The sequence below is a fragment of the Astyanax mexicanus genome, chromosome 14 (genome assembly GCF_023375975.1).
Source record: "Astyanax mexicanus isolate ESR-SI-001 chromosome 14, AstMex3_surface, whole genome shotgun sequence".
Classification (NCBI taxonomy): domain Eukaryota; kingdom Metazoa; phylum Chordata; class Actinopteri; order Characiformes; family Acestrorhamphidae; genus Astyanax; species Astyanax mexicanus.
Window position 1 is genome coordinate 33,573,689 of NC_064421.1, and position 14,476 is coordinate 33,588,164.

General features: G+C 43.3%; 1 protein-coding gene across 8 annotated transcripts in view; it reads left to right on the plus strand.

Annotated features, from left to right (window-relative positions):
- The first annotated feature begins 1,114 nt into the window (after positions 1 to 1,114).
- ltbp1 (latent transforming growth factor beta binding protein 1) overlaps positions 1,115 to 14,476 on the plus strand; it is a 244,512-nt gene continuing 231,150 nt past the window's right edge. For all 8 annotated transcript variants that reach the window (XM_049464179.1, XM_049464180.1, XM_049464184.1 and 5 more), the window contains exons 1-2: positions 1,115 to 1,860; positions 5,146 to 5,216. In XM_049464179.1, the coding sequence (XP_049320136.1) occupies positions 1,574 to 1,860; positions 5,146 to 5,216 (358 nt within the window). In that variant the 5' untranslated portion in view covers positions 1,115 to 1,573. The remainder of the gene's footprint in view (positions 1,861 to 5,145; positions 5,217 to 14,476) is intronic.

Consider the following 14,476-nt stretch of genomic DNA (forward strand, 5'->3'; position numbering starts at 1 on the left):
AATATGTGAAAAAACCTAAACGTCTAGAATGATTCATGGTTCTAATAGGATAAAAATATCACACACCTCATGCGTGTCTTATTCAATTCATTCCTTTGGAGTAGGACAAAAAAAACCCCTGCTTTTTTTATGATAATAGACCAAAAGGCCCACTCGCCCACTCGGAGGAAAGAGCAGCTCCCGGCTCTGATACATTAGCTAACAGATATCTGTACCAGCCAGCATCACACTGGGAGTGATGTGGGGAGAGAGCGCCACCTACCCACACAGAGAGAGCATGACTAAATTGTGCTCGCTCTGACTTCGGCTGCTGATGGCAAGCAGTGTTTGTGGTCACTCCTTCAAATAAATACATTTAACTGCTGTAACTCAATGCACACAAAGCTTGACTAGTCCCTATAACTAAGTATTATCATTAGAATAGGTCTCTCTGGAATAGACGAACATGAACCTGTTGATACAATGCCTATTCCAGGCATGTGCTAGGGAGATATTAAACCCCATGTCTTAAAGCTGTGGAGCAGTTAAACTGTATTCTATGAAATTATGAGTTTAAGATGAGTTGATGACTAGCATTGCCAACAAAACACTAGAATCCAATAATCATGTCCCCCCATATGTATCCAGTATGTACTGACTGCTTTAGTCGGTCAGAATAGTTCTCTTTATACCTCTCTCAGTATGTATCCAGTATGTACTAAGTTTTCTTTATACTCCCAGTATGTATCCAGTATGTACCGACTGCTCAAGGTGGTCAGAATAGTTCTTTTTATACCATCCTCAGTATGTAGTATGTATCCAGTATGTACTAAGTTCTTTTTATACTCCCAGTATGTATCCAGTATGTACTAACTTCTCTTTATACTCCCAGTATATATCCTGTATGTACTGAGTTCTCTGTATACTCTCAGTATGTATCCAGTATGTACTGACAGCTCCAGTCAGCCAGACTCGTACCCCTCCAGCCCCCCAAATAAACTCCTGAACTTCATCATCTGGGGGGCTCTCAGGGTTCAGCCCCTCTCCCGAGTCCAATAAGAGCCCCTCCGTGACGTCACGTCTGCAGGAGAACTCGTACACCTCCCACCCCGCCTCCCCCCCTCCTCCTCTCGCGCAGCCCAAACTTTTTTAAAGACTTCTTCTCTCTTCTCTCCTCGAGCTTCAATATCGCGCACGCGTGGCCGAGCAGCTCGAGCTCCAACAACCCCAAAAAAACGCCTCGAGAGCAGAACGGGACGCTTTTCACTTTCCTCGCCCCCCTCCCGCACCACCGCTCTGATCCCTCGCGCGCGCGGCTTCTCCGTGGATCCTGTCTTCACTCAGGTCCGCTCAGGGCAGATGGCCACTAGTTAGAGCTCATCGCGCGCGATCTGAAAGTTTCTGCTGCTCCGGACTCGCGTGGACTACTTTACTTTTACACGCACACGCCTGACTGCCAGCGCGCGCGCGCGCCCGCTCCCGTGCTCCTCCGCTTTAACCTCGCGCTCTCGGACTTCCCTCCACCGGACCGTACCCGGATCCTACCTACCGGACCGGACTCTACAGTACCGGCTGACTGCTCGCGGAGCGCCGCATGGCTCCTCTCGGGTGGGTGGGGGTCTCGTGGCTCTGGCTGGCTGTGCTCGGGTGGTCGGCGCTGGCCGCGGACCGGGGCGGCGTCAGGACCCTCTACGTGCTGCAGCCGGGACGGGGTAGCTCAGATGCGGTGCGTGTGAGCTCCATTTCCTCCCATACGGGCGCCGACGGTCAGCCGCACTCCTACAACGTGGAGCTTACGGCCAGCTATGGGGGCCAAGTGCGAACGCGCAGGATGGGCAGCCGGGAGCCGCACACAGGCCAACAGATGGTCAAAACTTCTGGGTAAGTAGGTGGTGGTGTTGGACACACAGAACAGTAGAATTGTGTTTAAAATTGTGTTAAGTCAGTGTTAAGTCAGTGGACAGTGTGTTGGTGTTGGACATAACACAGTGTGACACGGGGCTGTTTGTTCAAACTGCTTAACTTGACTTGACAATGTTGGACATAAGACAGTGTTAAGTGACACAGGACAGTGTGTTAGTATGGGATGTTTTAAGTGACACAGGACAGTGTGTTTTTGTTGGACATAAGACAGTGTTAAGTGACACAAGACAGTATGTTGGTGTTGTGTATGGGACTGTGTTAAGTGACACAGGACAGTATGTTGATGTTGGACATAAGAAGTGTTAAGTGGCACAGGGTAGTTGGGTATGGGACTGTGTTAAGTGACACAAGACAATATGTTGGTGTTGGACATAACACAGTGTTAAGTGACAAAGTAATGTATTAATGTTGGGTTTGAAACTCTGTCAAGTGACACAGGACAGTGTGCTGGTGTTGGACATAAGACAGTGTTAAGGGACACAGGGCAGTGTGTTAATGTTGGGTATGGGACTGTGTTAAGTGACACAAAACAGTATGTTGGTGTTTGGTATGGGACTGCGTTGGACATGGTGTTGGACATAAGACTGTGTTAGGTGTCCCATACCCAACACCAACACACTGTCCTGTGTCACCTAACACATTCCCATACCCAACACCAACACACTGTCCTGTGTCACTTAACACAGTCTTATGTCCAACACCAACATACTGTCCTGTGTCACTTAACACAGTCCCAAAGCCAACATTAACAAACTGACATATGTCACATAACGCTGTCTTATGTCCAACACCAACACACTGTCCTGTGTCACTTAACACAGTCTTATGTCCAACACCAACATACTGTCCTGTGTCACTTAACACAGTCTTATGTCCAACACCAACACACTGTCCTGTGTCACTTAAAACATTCCCATATCCAACATCAACACACTGTCCTGTGTCACTTAACACAGTCTTATGTCCAACACCAACACACTGTCCTGTGTCACTTAACACAGTCTTATGTCCAACACCAACATACTGTCCTGTGTCACTGAAAACATTCACATACCCATTATCAACACACTGTCCTGTGTCAGTTAACACAGTCCCAAAGCCAACATTAACACACTGACATATGTCACTTAACGCTGTCTTATGTCCAACACTAACACATTGTCCTGTGTCACTTAATATATTCCCATATCCAACCTCAACAGTCCCCTACCTAACACCACACAGGGCAGTGTGTTTGCTATAGGACAGCTTTTCAGTAGAGAGAAGGTTTGTTTCAGTGCAGCTTTTTGGCCGTTTAGAATCTTTCTGATATTTCTGTTAACTGAGCTCCCCTGAGCTCTGAATACCTGTGTACATTGAAGGAACAGGGTGATAAAGCACATTTTAATACAATATAATTCTGATATAGGGTGGCATGGTGGTGCAGTGGGTAGCACTTTTTCCTCACAGCAAGACGGCCTGTGTTCAATTCCCGGCTGGGGCGATTCAGGTCTTTCTGTGTGGAGTTTGCAAGTTCTCTCCGTGTCTGCGTGGGTTTCCTCCGGGTGCTCCGGTTTCCTCCCACAGTCCAAAGACGGCCCTGTGATGGATTGGCGGCCTGTCCAGGGTGTATCCTGCCTTCCGCCCGATGCCGGCTGGGATAGGCTCCAGTGAATTCTGATATAGTCACAGAAAAAGTGCCACGAATGCCCCTAAAGATGACTAACATTAAGGCAATTGTCTCTGAGATCTGGATCATGCTGTTTGCCATCAGCAGCCGCTGTATCAACCCCCCCCTCATCACTCCTTGTATGCTGTTGGTCAGCACAGGCGTCTGTTAGCTGATGTATCAGAGCTGGGATCTGGTAAATTCCTACAAGTTCACTAGACAGCCAGTGATGCTGCATCTGCGGCAGTTGGTAAGGGGTCAGTGGTTGGCTTCACCCTCTTTCACCCTCCTAATGTTGGTGGCATTGGTAGTGATAGGGTAGCAAACGATGAAATGAGACCTTTAAGTGCTAGAATATGCATGAAAAAAGAAAATACATCATGTCCACTGTAATGGACACAAGGTCTGAAAATGTTAATATAAAATCTCCATTCTAAATGCTGTGTAGCCCAAGACTGGGCATAATCATCGTCTAAAAAACTGATCCAAATAGTGTGAAAGGTACAGAATATTAAAATTGTGCACAGTAAGGATATTCTAGAAGAAAATCTATAAACACAAACGGTAAATGGGAGGGAACATTCTTGTAGGAGGAACAGGGTAGACACATTTTTTTTAATCACATTTTATGCCTTTTTCATACAAATTTGGAAGACCAATTATTATCCTACTCACTTCCTTGTCACCCACCCATCACTAGGCCTGCTCACAACACTAAAGCAGTCCTTATGGGTGTGGTTATGGGTGTGGAAACGCACCCCTTCCCACAATGCTCCATGGCAGTGGCAAACTACTATGGCACTGGGGAAATGATTGAACCCAAAGGTGGGTCAGCGTACAGTGGTGCAGCTGCTGCATGCAATGTGGAAGCGCCTTAAAGAGTTAATAAAAAAAAAGTTCCTCCTCCCCATTTTCAATTGTTATACATTTTATACAGTATTGTCCAATTCTAATTTAGACACTCATATAGACTATAAAATAACAAAACATGCTGTGTCAGGATTTTGCCATGACCTTTCTCCCCTGGACAGTGAACCTTCTGCCCTTTCTAAAAAAATCCAAAAATTCCCACTTCTCCAGCCCATTCCCAGAGACGGCTCTCTTACAATAAAAGGCCTTGCCTTCAAAACGACAACTGCTGGGTATTACTGTTTGTTTTTCTCCAGTGTTTGGAGTGTGGAGCAATGGAAATGGTGGGCTAGCAGCAGCAGCAGAAGGAAAGGAATGATTAGAATGGGATTCCAGTCCAGCTCTGGCCAAAGGCTCTAACATTTATCTCCAGAGAGGAAAGGCTGGCGGCACAGGCCGCTGGGTGGAGAGGGGCGGATCTGAGGGTTACAGTTAGGTCAATGGGTCCGTCGGTGCGAGAGCGTGGCTGTTGACTCGTTCCTGAGGGAGTGTTTGGTGTGTTTTGGGAAGTATGAGTATGAGTATGATACTTCCGGGTGTGGAAGCAGTAGGGTGATGGAATTGGAGTATTTTGGGCATTGGAAGATAGGCTATGCATGCTAGTTAGCATGTGTGAGTGTGTGTGTACTTACGGATATGTTTGCGAGACAGAGAAAATCACTGTGTGTCTCTGGGTGTCATTGCAGTGTGAACGTCTGTGGAGGGCAGTGCTGTATTGGATGGAGCAAGGCCCCTGGATCACAGCGCTGCACAAAGCGTGAGTATTACAGCTCTACTGTACTTACTGCCACTCTTCCAAGGCGAAACGTCTCCGCCTTCACACTCCAACTGCTTGTGCCGGCTAGCACTGGGCAGTATATACTTACTGTATGGCCTAAACTGGTATTCTGACGTTAGCCAGTAGTGATCTGTAGCTTTTGTGGTATTAATGACTGTGAGTTTAAGTTCTACAGTATGTTTCTTAAACTGGACATCCCTTTATTTCATAAACGAAAGGGAAACTTGACAGAAGGGAAAGGGTGAGGGGCTTATTTTTAAGGCTTTGTCCGCCATCTTGAAGCCACCATATTTAGTTTTTGAAAAACTAAAATAAAACGGTGCCCAGCAACATTAGGCTCACCCTGTACATATCAAAATTGATCGAAATCCGAGCTATTTTACTCTGGTCCAAATGATCCACCATTGTGCTTGATCATTACAGATTGTCTACTTTGGTAATCAACCAGATTGGTCATGCTGCTTTAATTACTTTGGCCAGATTGATTTTGCTCATAGACCATCTAAACTAAAACACCAATATTTCACTCTTTTCCTAAGATGGTCAACCAGCCAAATGAAATTCAGAGATGTTCAATTCTGGTTCCAGATATCCACCAGCCTTCAGAACTGAGCGCCAATCCGAATCAAACATACACTCAATCCTGGTTATGAAGGCCTTCAGGGTGTCAGCATATTACAGAAAGGTGTGATGGGTCCGAACTCTCCAAGGTGTTTGCACTTCTTTAAAATTTCAATCAGAACAGAAATATAGCTCTGGAAAAAAATAAGAGACTACTTCAGTTTCTGAATCTTATTTTGCTATTTATAGGTATATTTAAGTAAAATGAACATTGTTGTTTTATTCTATAAACGACGGACATTTCTCCCAAATTCCAAATAAAAATGAGAAATAGCTGAAGATGCAGAGCATACAGACCTCAAATAATGCAAAGAAAACACATTCATGAAGCTTTAAGAGTTCAGAAATCAACATTTGGTGACATAACCCTGGTTTTTAATCATAGTTTCATGCATCCTGGCATGTTCTCCTCCACCAGTCTTACACACTGCTTTTGGATAACTTTATTTGACTCCTGGTGCAAAAATTCAAGCAGTTCAGCTTGGTTTGATGGCTTGTGATCATACATCTTCCTCTTGATTATATTCCAGAGGTTTTTAATTTGGTAAAATCACAGAAACTCATCATTTTTAAACAGTCACTTTTTTTTCCAGAGCTGTATATGTTTAAAATGTTTGCATTTACAGTATGTTTTATGAACAATTGAAAGTTTGACCTGACCTTCTTGAGCTTGATCTTCTGTTTAGAATGTCAAAGCCAACACCGGCCCATTCACAGTACTGTTGTGGCAGTTCCAGAGTGGGACGTTAACCTGTTAGCTGTTAGCATTCACACTGACACTGAACAAGTGAAGTGCTGACCAGTATAGTGAGCAGATCTGAGCGGTGGTAGCAGTAGTCCAGAGGGTACCTAGCTGTGGCTCAGATAAAAGGCTGACAGAAACACACACTGTTTTTATGGTGGCTTTTATAAATAACCACAGTGGCAGCTGCAGAGCCCACCTGTGAGCCAAATCACTGCTGTCAGGTCCGGAGTGGAGCACTGTGGGGAGAGAGGAGGCCAGACGGAGAATAATAAGTAAAGAAAGGCCCAGACAGAGAGAAAGAGAGAAGGAGAAAGTGGAATATCGGAGAGAAGGAGAATGAATAGAGGGATGAAAAGAGGAAATTAAAAAGTAGTAAGGCCATATATTACATGGCATCACTGTCATGATAAGTTACATTAGGAAATGCTTTTCTGAACCTGCTATGTGTTTTACACTGTTTCTCAGGAGATTAAATACAAGTTCAAATCCCAAACATGGCAGGTATAAAGACCAACACATTCTTCTGCATCATATCTATGCCATATCCTATAAGTACATTTTGCATACCATTCACATACCATTAGCTGCGTCATATTCCAATGTGCTGCTTCCTAGAAATGTAACTATGCATTATAGCCATGCATACCACAGCAGTAGTGATTGGTGTACTAAGCATCGTATTCCCAACTTTACATTTACACCTTTTTTACACCCTTGTTTTGGCGGTGTAATTGCAGAGCGATACAACACACCGGTGCACAAGTGTAAACACTCACAATGGTGTAGGCAACTCGCACAGGCTACCCTGTAAACTTGCAATGTTGTAAGCAGTTTATCGTAAAATGTAGTACTCAAGTAATGAAAGTAAAGTACAACACTGTGTTATTATTTTAGTTATTACAGAAAGTAGTCTTAAGTTCTCAAAGTGAAAAGCAGAAGAGGAGCAGCGAGGTCTTCTTATAGAATCAGCTTGATCGCTGTGCTTGATTCGCTCAATGATGAGCAGCTTCATCAAACCCAATGACAGTGCAGAGCATCTACCGCTCTGGCTTGATAATTACGATTTGGAATGATTCCTAACATTTTTATAACCATGTGATTGTAACAAGTAACAGTGCAGCACCTAAACAATGCTTCAGAGTGAAAGTATTAAACTCGTCTAAAATATGTAGTGTAGTAAAGTAAAAGTGGAAGTAGGAGAAAAGTAATACTCCAGTAGATAAAGATACAGCATTTTAATACTTTAGTACAGTAGTGCAGTAAAAATAATACTGAAGTAAATACAGAAAAAACATTTTAGTACTTAAGTACAGTAGTAAAGTAAAAATAATACTCCAGGAGATAAAGATACAACATTTTAGTACTTAACTACAGTAGTGAAGTAAAAATAATACTCCAGTAGATACAGATACAGCATTTTAATACTGAAGTACAGTAGTGAAGTAAAAATAATACCCCAGAAGATACAGATAAAGCATTTCAGTACTTAAGTAAAGTAGTTCTACTTTGTTACTATATATCCCTGCTGCCTTTGCATTTTTGCCTTTGTCACCAGCTACTGTTTTTTGCAGAGTAATTGCAAAAGGCATCAGTGCACAAGTATAAATGCTCACTGTGGCATAGGCCACATGCACAGGCTACACTCAGACTTGATGCAAAGTATAAATCGGTCTTTAGGCTATGTGAAATCAGTGTGGCAGTTTGAACGACAAAAACACATTAAATGCCAAAATGTGTTGCAATCTGAACTGACATTTATGCTCTTTGTCACACTAATACTAGTACTAACACATTACTAATGCAACGCATATCCATTACACAGCAGTGGAACTCAATCTAAACAGCCAGTTTAACATAATGCAAATATTTCTTTCATTTAACTTAAATTTCTTTATAAATGCTTTAAGAAAATTGATCAAATGTGTGATCCACTGGTTGGATGACTGTAGAGATCATGAAGTGGAGTGGAAACAGAGGAGGTGAGAGAATTATCTCTGGGCCAGGTCTTGCACAGCTGGAACGACAGCAACTTAGAGAAGAGGAGCGTAGCGGAAAGACTGAAGGACAGGAAGAGGCAAGTGAGAGTTAATATTGTGCCTTGAAGGAGAAAGAAAGAGGTTGAGACACTCACAGACACAGCCAGACAGATAGACAGACAAACAGACAGTCAGACAGGAACAGAAGATCCAGAGAGAGCCAGGTTGGAGGGAGTAACCTATTACAGTCTTCCGTTTTTTTCTGGGTTTTTATTTTAGCTCTCTAAGAGAATGGAATAATTTTCTCATTGACTCTGGAATCTCCGCCAGCAGGTTATATAAGAGACAGGCGGCTTTAAGAGCTGAAGCCTCAGGGGGAGCGGCGGGAGATCACCGAGGTTATACATCTCTTCTTCCCGACCAACCAGCACCTGCCTCCTACTTTTTACAGACATTTTTGTTCCCGACCTTTGACACGTAAGGCTTAATAGATGGTTTCTGGCCGTTCTTGCCTTGTGCGTGTAATTGATATCTCGGCTGCAACATCCCCAAAGTCATCGCTTCTGCCTCCCACTCTGTTTCGCATCTCCAGGTTGATAAAATGCAGCTTTTTCGTCTGGAATCCCACTCCAAGGTTAGTCCTTAGGTCTGTGGAGCTTTTTTTGAAGGAATGCTTTGTGCCTAAACCACCTACACCTACAGTTCGTGCTCCCTGTAGAATTTTCTATATTTCTGCACAAATATGACCGAAACCAGGGGTTGGCAATAGGCGGCCCAGATGCATAAAACATTTGGCCCGTGAGGTTGTTTAAATATAATGAACGTTGAAAGCTTAGCTTCTCTGGAGAGCGTTTGTTTACATTCCTTCCCTGTTTCTCTCTCGCACTCGGCATGACTTTAGTTTTCACCCATTTTCGTTTTTCCACATGTTCTTGGGCTCCCCATCTCCTGATAAGGGCATTTTTTCCAGGCTGTATCCCATTTCACTAGCCGGGGCAGCGGTAGTATATTGGTCCGCAACCTTGATGACACGGGTTCAATCTCGCGTTAGGAGCAGTGTGTTTATTTATTAATTTTTTCCTTTCTTCTTAGGTTTACCAGCTTTGAGATCAACTGTTCTGCAATTGGGTTCAACAGCCCTCTAGTCTGGAGAGCTACTAGTCTGTAGCACTCCATCCCATTACACTTCATTTTCCAAAACAGGAATTGTTTTGTGGCCCGCCATGTAATGGCTTGGAAAAACTTAAATTTAATTTAAAACATACTTCCGACCCCTGACCTAAACCATCATGAGATGCCCACACAAGCCTTAAAGGTAGATAATATGAGAACTGTATCCCATCTGTGAAACATGGTGGTGGTAGTATCATGGTGTGGGCCTGTTTTTCTGCATCTGGGCCAGGAACTCTTGCCATCATTGATGGAACCAATGGTATCTAAATTATATCAGAGATTTCTAAAGTAAAATGTCTAAAGAACATCTGTCCATGAACTGAATCTCAAAAGAAGGTGGATCATGCAGCAGGACAATGACTCTATGCACACAAGTCGTTCTACCAAGGAATGGTTAAAGAAAAATAAAGTTAATGTTTGGAAAGTCAAAGCCAAGGCAAAGTCCTGACCTTAGTCTGTGAAGTGTGCAGTTAATGTGAGGAAACCCACCAACAACCTGATGTATACAAGCTTTTCTGTACAGATTAATGGGATACAATTCCTCAGTTATACTTTTACCTCTCACAAATATGTAATATTGGAAATCTTTCCTTAAGAATTGACCAAATATAACATATTGTCATTTTTTTTTAACTGGGTTCTCTTTATCTACTTTTAGGAAGACGTTTTAGGACATATTTATGAAGAAATATAAAAACACAAACTTTCAAGCACCATTTTATCTAATACATTATTTTTTTTTTTACTTTTTGCAAAAATATAACTCCCTCTTTCATTCTGCCACCTGACTTAAGCTTGAATCCCAAACCCCCATTGGGTCTGATGAATCTGGGCTCGATTCTCGCGTGGTTTCTCTGCAAACTGTACCCTCATTAGTAGCAAAGGCGCAGAGGCCCAAGAAATGTTGTCATTATACAGGAGGCCTTTGTGTGTACAGCCCTGAAGTCACTGCTGAAAACACTTTGTGTGTTTTTGCGAGAGATCAGTCACACACCAACGCCACTGAGTGAACAGGCCATTCCTGCTGGACATGGTCTTGTAATGATCTCTTTTGTCCAGTTTTCTCTCCAATTTAGTCACTCCCAATTCTGACCCACTAGTTAGGACCCTTTCATCACATGATGCTGCCAGTGCTGGAGAGATGAAAGATAGCATAGACTTCTTCAGAGTTACATTACAACAGCTAGGCAAGCAGATATTTTTTAAACTGCTCAAAATGCTTGGATTTCTTGTCACGCAGGCAAGACGAGACGCAGACTTGCACAGGTACTTAACATAAAGTTTGTTAGCAAAGTGGTAAAATGTGCAAGAATTACATGGGACAGGCATAGTAAATAGGACAGCAAGATGCAACGTACCAGAGAACACAGGCTAGAAGTCATACATTGGAGGTCCAAAACCAAGCAAAAGGGCAAGGCAAAGGGCTAATCAATAAAAAGCTAACAAAAAAAGGCAAGGCTAAAGAGTGGTCAAAGTCAAAACAGGTACTAACAAAAGGAACAAGAACACAAGGAAAACGCTGGGTAGAAGAGCTATTCAAGATAGGTTCAATACTCAGCAACGGGGAAGAGAAACAGGGGGGTATTTATACAAAGGGAGACAGGAAATGACAATTGGAACAGTCAGGTGAGCTGGAACACTGAAGCACCAGCATGTCTGGGAGGTTAGAGACTTGTGCATTCTGGGAAGTGCAGTCTTTAGAGCAAGAGCTGGAGTGCAGGACAGACAGACAGTCAGCGACAGGACTGGCATTGCTGACCAAAAAGAACACAAAGGCCCGTCTTAAATTTGCCAACTTTGGAAAAATATTGTGTGGACTGACAAGACAAAAGTGGAACTGTTACATCTGGCGTAAAACAAACAATAATTTCAGAAAAAGAACATCATAGTGAAAGCACACTAACAGGTCAACCTCTGAATGGCAAATTGCTTATTTTTGTCTGATATTACAATGTGTTCGTTAATGTGAAAAATGGAAGTATGATAAAAAAAAGCAGTCCCTATAAAGTCCCCAGCTTATATAGCTTCCTTGGAACCCCGAGTGAGGAGGAAAGAAAAAGGTACCCGGTATAGAGGGAGATAAGCTGTGTAGTGTACATATCATACAGTAGACACACTAAATCTAGGTCTGTTGTCCAGTTCAATGCAAAAAACATAAAAAAAAAATCTGTTGACAATTTTTTGTTTGGTGCATTTACTGGCATCCCCCAGGGCTCTGTTTTAGGGTTCATAAAGTTGAGGCTGATTGTGGCAGTAATTTAAATATAAGAATCAAAATGGAAGTATGGGAGTACATACAGAGATTAAAGAGTTCATCACAATCAAGAAAACCATCCCATGATGTTTCTGAAAAAAAAAAAAACAGCATAAAAAAAAACAGCATCGTTTCGAACCCCCACTCGCAATTGACCCTGCTCCCTCCGGGTGGGTAGATGGCGCTTAAAGGTGGCGCCGGGTGGCACAAGGCTTCTGTAAGCAGATGTATCGGGACCTAGCCGCTGTGCTTTTTTCTTTCCTCAATGATTCATCAGCAGCAGCTCGATAAAAGGGTGTGATTGACTTCACACGTGTCGGAGGAGGCGTGTGTTCTTCCGTATACTCCTAGGGTCACAGGTGCCACTGGTGATTGGGGTGAGACAGTGAAAGGGGTGGGACATTTGGGAGAAAATGGGAAAAAGTCCGAAATAAAATTATAAAAAAAAAAAAACAGCATCAACACAGTCAGGTGTGATCATACCATTCTTCTCCAAGCTCTAGTCTCATTGATTGATTATGCAACAGCTTGATACAAAATATCAGAAAACCATGAAATAATGAACCCAGTATCATGATCACAGAAGCCACAGTGTGGCACACAGGATTTTAGCTATGTACCCAATGTCCCCTGAGTCAGTAACCGAGTACTACGATGGGTTTGGATATCCGCAGGTCTAAATAACCACATCCCTTCGGATTACTCAGGCTGCTTTGTGGCGCTCTTCTCTCAATTGTACGCCTGGTGGGACTCTCGAATTCCTACTACAGGTGACTGAGAGAGAAAGGAATTAGGGCTGAGGCGAAAGCATCTGGACCAGCGCCACAGAGAAAGCCCCTGTTTTCATGGGCTCAGGACTCTGTTAGCCCCGAAAACTTGGAGCGCCACCAGCATGCCGCATTCCTTCTCCAGCCATGCCTTTTGTTTTGAATGGAGGAGCCTTTGATTGGCGCGTTTGATGTCGGGCCGGCGTCTACGAGCCAGCTTCCCAGCGAGGGGCCTTAGAGCTCTTAAATTTGGGGTGAAATGTTACAGAACGTTTTTAGTGGAAGACATTACAGGAAAAATTGTGGGTGGAAAAGACGAGGACTCTTTACGAAGAGTCAGTGATGCTATGCCTGCTGATGCAGGTGTTCCTGGTTCTTGCTTACCTTTCATTATTCATCATGGCCAGAGTAGCATCATCCCGATTATGGCCTACATGATCAGCATACGTGCAGGCCAAGTGCTGCTCAGGCCGAGACCCCGTTGCTAAAGCCCTTTTGCCAATGCTGCATTTGACTTCAGTTTTTGAGTATAGTATGGCAATCGTGCAAGCTGCATGTGTCAACACTCTGGTTACCAAATATAATACAGCAATCTGCCCAAGCCACTTTGGTAAAGTATGACATGGAAATTGTTCTAAAATATTTAGCCAACTCTATGATTGTCAATTATAAACAACATACCCAATTCTTACAGGCTGATTCCGTGTCTCAGCCGATGCTGCCGTACATCAGCTTCGATTCTCCATGCGATCTGGGAGAGTATAGTTTTTAAATTAATAATTTACATTCAAAGATTTATAGCAAAAACAAAATACATTGAAGAGACGTACAGAACAGAAGCTAAATTTGTTGGTTGGTTTATGGTTTTTGTTCAGAGGGGCTTCCTGAGTAGGTCTTTTACACGATTCAGCTTTTCTGTCACCAATAGAGAGGTCACCAATACATACGCCTGCTTTTAAGAATATTAATAATAATATATTATGTGCTTTCATGCTCAGGCAACGCGGTTACGTGGCAATTCATCGTAACCAGGAACATGATGGAGCACAGTGTTTATGATTAATAATACGCCAAGTACAAGGCCCTAAGACTTCGCCGTTAATTTCACAGGTCATATTTCCCCCCTGCTATATGAGGAAGAATGGGGAAAGCTCCGGGCTCTTGTCAGTCATGACATTTATGGAATGTTCCCCCTTGTCCCTATATATCTTCTGCTCAATTTGCTTTTCAGGATCAACGCCTTTCTCATCCCCACCCCTCCTGTCAAAGGAGATGGCGCCCATCATAAATTCTTCTGCTAAATGTTTAATAGACTTGGATTTTCAGTGCACATGAACACATGCATGCTTGTGGTGACCATCTTTAGCACACCTTATTCCCAGGAGTTGAAGCTTCAAAGCTTTTCTCTGCAAAATCGGCCTTGTATTAACTGACATGGTGCTCTTTATGGTGTGCAACTTGGTGTGTAAAGTGGCTCACCTTGAGCTGTCAGTCACCCACTCCTGCTGCCTCCTCAACCAACTGTGCTGAGTACTGTAATGCTGGCACTGCGAAGTCTTGACAGGCATGGTAACATTACTGGTGCAATGTTGTGTTTTACCTGCTCTGCAACACCTGATTTAACTCAAGGAGGCCTGCCTTGTGAATTAGAAACCCATACCTCAGTGGTTAAAGCACTCAGCTATTGATCGCAGGGTTAGACA